The 8551-nt window shown below is 33.7% G+C and overlaps 1 protein-coding gene across 1 annotated transcript in view; it reads right to left on the bottom strand.

Moving 5' to 3' along the window:
- Nucleotides 1-8551, bottom strand: part of NALCN (sodium leak channel, non-selective) — a 282677-nt gene that overhangs the window by 158011 nt on the left and 116115 nt on the right. The window contains exon 11 of the mRNA XM_007461528.1: nt 4730-4897. Coding sequence (XP_007461590.1) covers nt 4730-4897 — 168 coding nt within the window. The remainder of the gene's footprint in view (nt 1-4729; nt 4898-8551) is intronic.

Raw genomic sequence — 8551 nt, 5'->3', positions numbered from 1 at the left:
AGTGGTTGAGAGTCCGCCTGCCGATGCAGGGGACACAGGTTCGTGCCCCAGTCCGGGAAGATCCCACATGCCGCGGAGCGGCTGGGCCCGTGAGCCATGGTCGCTGAGCCTGCGTGTCCGGAGCCTGTGCTCCGCAACGGGAGAGGCCACAACAGTGAGAGGCCCGCGTACCGCAAAAAAACAAACCAACCCCCTAGATTTAAATTTTTACACAAAATAACATGCGTTTGGATTTTTCCAGCAACTCTGGCTTCCTAATCCTCTTAGTCTATGAGGTCCAGAAGGGACTTCCTGACCCCCATGATCCAGGCCTGGCAAGGGTATTCACAATGACCTCAGTCATCAGAACTTCTGTGGGACCTATGAGAGGTGTCCTATTTTTTAGCCCCAACTGGAATTACTGTAAGAGCCACATAAGCCCTGAGCTTCTAGGAGCCATCTTAGCCACCACATGGACAAAGAGAGCTCAGAAATGATACCAACACAGAAGAAAGGTGAGTGGAGAAATGGACGGGGTCCCAATAATACCATGTTAGCCTCTGAATCTGGCCATCCCTGAAGCCACATTTACCTGTTATCCCCAGACTCTGAATTAACAGGAACTACTAATGGTGAACCGTATTCTTATTGTCTGCAGAACACAAGTATCAATAGTATGGGTTGTAGCTGCACGTCTAGTAAACTAATGGACAAATGTTTAAAGAAGTTGAGAAAATGTAGATTTCTTTCATGCTCATTTAAAATACTTAATACTTGAAGAAGAAAATTTATGTGAGAAATTATATTGTTCAAATTAAACATTATACCACAGGCATGGTTAAGCTACTAGTTTTTCCTGCTATAATTCTTAACATACATTTCCAAATCAGAACATATTACACTTGGGTCATCTTCCCAAATAACAAGCAAACAGCTTTATCATAATAACTATTAAAATAGTAACATCCAAAATAATAATATGAAAAGATTTTACACTTTTATTTATTCTTAGACATAAATGATTCAGTATCTAATAGTTAAACAGCTGAGTCCAGGAAAGTTTACAGGAATCATTCAACTGGTTTATTGTTCAAATTTCAGTACCTTGTGTTTTCTCCACTTGCATTAAAATCATATTTAAAAGATTGCCTAAGTAATCTTGAATCCTGCCCCAAATTCTAATAAAAACAGTCTATGCATATCTGTGCAATTTTGATAAATTAATATTTCATTAGCTGGAAGAAACATAACTTAACACAATTCCCACACTGGTGATTTGATCATCATTTTCAAAGGGGCAGGCCTGCATCTGTGGAAAGGCAAAATCCTTATCGGTAACTCTAATTATGCCTTTTCATTTATTTGAGGATAAGTATGCTTTTCACTCTGTCTACCCAATAAAGCATTTTGATTCTGTGTTCCTACAGATACGAAATAAAGTAAACCATACATTCAAAGATAAGCACTGTAGGACATTTTGTGGTTGCTTCCAAAGCACATTTTCCTGGTCACATTTCTAAGTCTGTTGTTAAAGGTCACTCTGCTGATTAATAGCGAGATACTGTAGCAATTGCGTGGTTAAGAATATGAATATAAGATTAAACTTCTTGGGAATGAGTTTCCACCATTTGCTAGTTATGTGGTCTTGGGCGAGTTATTCAGTCTCTAGGGATCGCAGTTTACACTCCATCAAAACAGTTTATTCTCTAACGAGAAACAAATGAAGCCATGCACTCGGCAGAGCGCCTGGCACACAGTAGGTGCACAATAAATACCAGCCGGTGTCATCACCCTGCTATGTCAGAACCAGAGCATTTTGTGAAGACTTTATTATTCCCTGTAATATGCTCTATGTTCACTCCACCAAGCAAGCATGTGTTCTCCTTAGGACAGGTGCCATGTAGTTCTCTCTACCTGGAATGCATCCACCCAGACCTTCTCAAGGTTCGCTCCTTCTCTGCCCAAATGTCCCCTCTTCATAGAGGGCTTCCCTGAACAAACTTATCTAAAATAGCACCCTCACCCCACAACTTCTATCCTTTTCACTCAGCTTGTCTCTCCTGGACGGCATTTTCTGTACTCGCATTCCTTTCGTGCACTCGTACTTGTATACTTGTGTGTACTTGTGTATGAACTGTTTGCCCTCTAGAATGCAAGCTTCCCGAGGTGGGCATCTTCTCTGCCTTGTTCAGTTCTCTGCCCTCAGGATCTGGAACAGTGCCTGGCACATAGTAGGTGCTCAGGAAATCTCATCTGAATAAAGAGATGGATAACACCCAACTCTCAGAGATAACTGATATAAAGGGAGACATTTTGTACTAAATTGTTGACTTCATTTAGATATGAAAAATGTGACATTCACTACGGGAAGAACTGCTGCCAGCACGATGAAGGAAGGTCAAGTGAGATGAGAAGCAAGCGTGAGGACCAACAGGGGAGATCAAAGTCACCCCATAAAGAGCCAATCTGTTCAGTACAGTGGGTTCTCCAGATATGAATTTGCAAAAATCCTTGTGACATCTTAGTTTCTTGAGAGATTTAGCTTTTAGGCACAAGATAACTGAGACAGTGTTTATCTCATTAGACAAATATAAACTTGGCCATATATAGAGAGATACAAATGAAAATCACTCTACTATTAACATAAACTATTACAAGTTTTACAGACATTAAAATTGCAAACTTCAATGACCTTGTATTGTGACTGTATCTGTAGCTATATGTCTATATATAAAACGATTGGAGCCATGCACACTGATTTTAGATATTTTGTGAAAAACAGAGTAGAAGATAAAACCTAGTGGTTAAGACTCTGTGCTCTCACTGCTGAGGGTCCCAGTTCAATCCCTGGCTGGGGAACTAAAAACCCCATAAGCCACGCAGCCAAAAAAAAAACAACCCAGAGGTGGTGACTTTTAATCATTTGTAATAATTTGGTTTATTTCTTTCTGGTCATTTTTTCATTTATAGGTATTTTATATACATATATAGAGCTATATATGTTATATACAGCATGGATATGTAGCTATACATGTTATATAATTTATACTGTTTTGCATTTAAATAGAACAATCATATCTCTAAGTTACTACAAATTCATCATAATTATTTTTATGGCCAAATTTGCATATGAGTTACTAAGCTATTCCTCATATGCTTAACACTTAAACAGTTCCCATTTTTTCTCTCATAAACAATTCTAGAATGAATATCTTTGTGTGCAAAATTCTGACCTATTTGTAACTTTTCACTGAAAAATTATCTATGAGAAATGATAAGAATTTTAAAGCCCTGAATATATTTTATATGGTACCCTTGCTGAAATAGGCTTTGATGTCTTTCTTAATTTAGTAGGTTTGGAAAAAAGATACGTTGTAGTTTTGACTATGAGGCATATTTTCTGTAATTATGTACAATGATTCTCTAATGTAAGTACTAAATGCTCATGTTGATTTTGTGAATCTAGACAGCAGTGCCCAAGAGCATATAATGACACAAATGTTTGGAAAGCATATTTTGTATCAAGAGTTTCAAACATGTGTATGTCTCCTGCCCCAGGCATCTCACCTATGATAACCAAGGCTGAGGATATAACCCAACCAGTGGCAAGGGATTTTTGTTCAAAGATGTTGACGGTACTGAAAGCTTGAACCATGATACCCTCTGTGAGTTCAGTGTGCTTGGCTGTGATTACGAGAGGCTCAGCTTTTCATGTGTGTTTGTGGGGTATGTTTTTCATTTTTGTGAATTGTATTTTCATGTCCTTTCTCCCAGGTATCAGGAGTGCTGAGTTTCAGGTCACGATCTGGCACCTGAAGTTAATAGTGCTCTGAAAATGATGGCTTTGGTATCATCGATAATAAGTTCAGTGAAGTTGGAATGTATTTTCTTTCATCTAAGGAGTTAGAATCTTGTTTCTCTGAATTGTTTAAAAATTCTACTGCCATCTTATTCTCCAACTACTTTAAAATATCTATGAAGAAAACAATGCAACTGATATTTACATGATAAATTATACAAATGACCAATTTTGAGTCAGAAAAATGACTATACTTGAGATTTTAAAAATTAAGATATCCCATATACAAATACTATATTTTGACCAAGGAGTTTAAAAGAATGCTCAGCATATTGCTTTTATTCAATAATCACAAAGAACATAAGTAATAATTACTTTTGTTTACTGAATAATTATAAAGTAATGTGATTGAATATATCACATTTAAAAAAACAGATATCCAGTTATTATAAACAAAGTAAAAAATTATAGGTATTGTTATTTAATCATCACAAAGAGAATAATAGGAATTCATAAGTAATGAAGTATAACTAATTACAATCTGTAAAGGTAAGTTTTATTTCTTATTATTTCAACTGTAAGTTAGTGTTGAGCAAACATATTTAGACTTATTGAGAAGAGAGAACTACACTTGGAATTAAATTCCTGCTCTTTAAAGTGTATGTCAACATCTGATGTAGTTTAAAATTTTACATGTATGCACAGATACATAATATCCATGTACATATAAAATATGTACTTCTACACACTGTGCTGATTTATGAACTGTATGTAAAACATCTCCATTTATTACTCTGAATTTTCAGAGTTTTTAAAACAATGAAATGAATGCACTACTTTTGGTATTTAAAATGTCATAGGGTCTATTTGAAGTTTGTATTTACTACAGTTGTTGGTATTTTCCCTGGAAAGAAAAAAATTCTAAAGATAAATAGGCATTATTCGTATTACCTGAAAGTATGTGAATTGAGAATGATAAAGATCTGGATATACATGAAGAGTGGTTCCAATTACGAGCAGCAGCTCGAATTTGTGGAGAGATGAGCTAATATATCCAGTAAATCCCAAACACCATATCTTCAGAAGTGCTTCCAAATCAAAAAGTACCGTAAAAGCCACCTAGAGGAACAAAGGGACAGTGAAATTGTAATCTAAAACTATAATTTATTTCAAAATATTTCATATGGTTGTTAGTGCATGAATTTTAGCCACTAACATATAAAATGAGGAGCCATATCATATAAAAATCTAGAACAATATTGTTAAAAATACGGTTTTGAAAAACACCAACTAGAACATCACAGACCAAATATATCTTAAGCAATCAGAGAAAAATATGTTAAAATGTTAAATGTTTGTGAGTGGTATTATTTCCTCATTATTCATCATTTGATATTAATTAAAAGTCATCGCCATTTATAGAATTACAGTACTATATACAGAAAGGCTGCATTTTTCTATAATTTGTATTTTCTAAAAAAAGTTTCTACAATGCACATGATATAGTATAATTACACTTACATATTACTAAGTGTAATTAAACTACAATTTAAAAGTTTATATATCATTTCTATCTTGGGCCACATAAACAGCAGAGAATTTTGGATTTTATTGGGTTGGCCAAAAAGTTCGTTCGGGTTTTTCCATCACATCTTAGGGAAAAACCCAAACAAACTTTTTGGCCAACTCAATATAACAAGGAATTTATGTGTGTGTGCATATGCACACATAAATTGATATGTCTACATTATTAATTTTATAAATTAACAGTTGACATTACTGTGTTAATAAATTCGTTCAATCTCTTATCACATTAATTCTAGGAATTTGCTATTGCAAATAACAATATTATAAAGTACATATACAAACATAGCATATTATTTTTCATTTACTTGTCCTATGGATAAGAGCACTCATTTTATAAAGAAGTTTACAGCTGGAATTAAAATGGCAATATAATATTAACTTTTAAAAATTTTTATTGGATAGTTGATTTACAATGTTGTGTTAGTTTCAGGTGTACAGCAAAGTGAATCAGTTATACATACATCCACTCTTTATTAGATTCTTTTCCTATATGTTATTACAGAGTACTGAGTAGAGTTCCCTGTGCTATACAGTAGGTCCTTATTAGTTATCTACTTTATATACAGTAGTGTGTACATGTCAGTGACATAAGATTACCTTCTAATTAAAGGGCACAACTAGTCATAACACATCCCTGTCAGAAGATACCAAATGATTTGTTGGAAGATAGGAATAAAGGATAGCTTCCTTCTCTTTTTCTAGGCCAACATGGAAGGGATTTTCTTCCACACACATATGGAAAATGTGAGGAAAGTGGAGTTTTAATAATAACATTTTTAGGACGGAACATTAAAGGGATTGCAAATGGTTAATTTAGGCGTGAGGAGGAAATTAACATTACTTCTGTAGACCCACCTTGCCTCTTAATTTAAATTGACATGTCCCTTTTAAAAAATGTAATAGACACAGAAAAGAAACTTGTGGTTACCAAAGGGGATAGTGAGGGTGGGACAGATAAATTAAGAGTTTGGGAGTAACATATATACACCACTATATATAAAATAGTTAAACAGCAAGGACCTACTCTATAGCACAGGGAACTCAGCTCAAAATCTTGTAATAGCCTATAATGGAAAAGAATCTGAAAAAGAATATACACACACACACACACACACACACATATGTGTATATATATGTATTTGACTGAATCACTTTGTCGTACACCTGAGACTAACACACTGTAAATTAACTATACTTCAATTAAAAAAAGTGTACCAGAGTAATACATTTTAACTGTGAAATAATCCTAAATACACAAAGTATTAATAAAATTCCTGCCCATCTTTCCCAGGTGATTCATGGTAAAGATGTTTTATATTCCCTCCTCATCCAAACATACATAATCATGGGCTTACATTTTATGTCATTCTTCAGCTTCTCACTAACAATCATGGACGTGCCTTCAGGTTAAGAGATATAAGTTCTACTTATTCTTTTTATCAGCTGCATAATTTTGCATGGTATTCAATGTTTATTTAATTCAACATTTTCTCTACTGATTCGTTAAAGGGCGGTACTTCTTGGATAAGGAATCATCAGGAAAAATGGTTAAGCATTTTGCTACTTCAAAAGCAGACTGTACTGACCATCCTTATGCAATATCAGTTTTTATTGGGCTTTCCTATCTATAAGCAGAATCTCAAACCTGGCTCCTCTGGGGCAAAGGACATGTTTGCCCACTTTAAATTTTAGAAAGCATTAAGAGATTACCTTCAAAATGTTACGTTGTCATTTGCCTTTCAGCAAGGTAGGAAAGTGTTTCTTGTCCTAAATCTGTACCATCACCTGATGTTATCAAACTTAATAAAACTTTTGCTTAGCTGTCCAGATGTGTATTGATGACTTAGATTATTTTTTAAAACAATTTTCTGTTCGTAACCTTGCCAATTTTCTTTGGTGGTGTTGTTTCTTTCTTATCAGTTTTTGGAATTGTTGATATTAAGGACATTCATCTTTGTCTGCTATATAAACTGAAATATTTTTTCCCTAGTCAATAGTTAGATTTTTAACTCTAGTGGAATTAGTTCTATAAGCACTTTAATTTTTGTATGGTCACATGTGTCCATCTTTATAACTTTTTTCTTTACCTTGTACATATAAAGCCTTAGAAGGATTAATAACTAGTCTTCATATCTAGAAATACACTATGTTTTTCTATTTATTTGGCCCATATTCTTTAATAAAATTTTCCCATAAAGATATCTTATTGTTTGATTTTGAAATTTATTTCTATTCATTTAATATTCCAGTCACTAATGAATTTTTTTTAACCTTTTTAATTTTTTATTTATTTATTTTTTTTACCATTTCTACCTAGTTATTTCTAGTGGAAAGAAAAGCTACTGATCTATTTATATTGATTTTTCTCAACTTGCCTTACTAAATTCTTCTATTAATTCTAAAATTTTTAAAATCTTTTGGGCTTTATAAACATACATATATTTCATGTGCCAATGAAGATATGATGTTTTACAAGATTTATTTTGGAGTTAATTGTATTAATTCATTAGCAATAATGGTATAGCCTAATAGTAATATATACTAAGTAATGTGGTGGTAATAACAGGAGTCCATAATATGATCCTTATTTTCAGTGAAAGTTTCTCAGTATTGATATATAATGGTTGCAGTGAGCTTAGGGTAATAATTTCTACCATGTTTAAGGACTTTCTTTCTCTTTTATTTTACTTAGAGGGCTTTAGCCTTTAATTCATTGAGGCAATGAAATATATCACAGGAGTCCTTGATTTGTATATTCCTAGAATAAACCCTAGATGCTTATGCTGATTTTATTGGATAATATTTTATTTATAATTTTTGCAGCTACTGTCATAAATACAATTGGTCTGTAATTTTACTTATACTATAATTATAAGGTTTGGGTTAAGCCTATGGTAGCCTTATCAAACTTATTATGGAGTTTCCCATCTTTTGTACAATCTGTAATTTCTTAAATAAGAGTTATCTCATCTTTGAAAGTAGATAAAAATCCAGCAGAAAAACCACATGGGCCCAATCTTTTTTGTAATGGTAGATCAAAGCTTTCCAATGTTCTTCTGATCAGCTTTCTTACCTCGTCCATCAACTTGGTAGTTTGTACTTTGCCAGGAAATCATTAATTTCCTCTAGATTTTCAAGACCTGTGTTTAGAGTACATTTTTTTTTTTTTTTTTCCAGAACTGGTTC

Source organism: Lipotes vexillifer, unplaced genomic scaffold (assembly GCF_000442215.2).
Source record: "Lipotes vexillifer unplaced genomic scaffold, Lipotes_vexillifer_v1.1 scaffold655, whole genome shotgun sequence".
NCBI classification, from domain to species: Eukaryota; Metazoa; Chordata; class Mammalia; order Artiodactyla; family Lipotidae; genus Lipotes; species Lipotes vexillifer.
The sequence above is the reverse complement of the archived record's forward strand: the minus strand, read 5'-3'. Positions and strand labels throughout refer to the sequence as shown.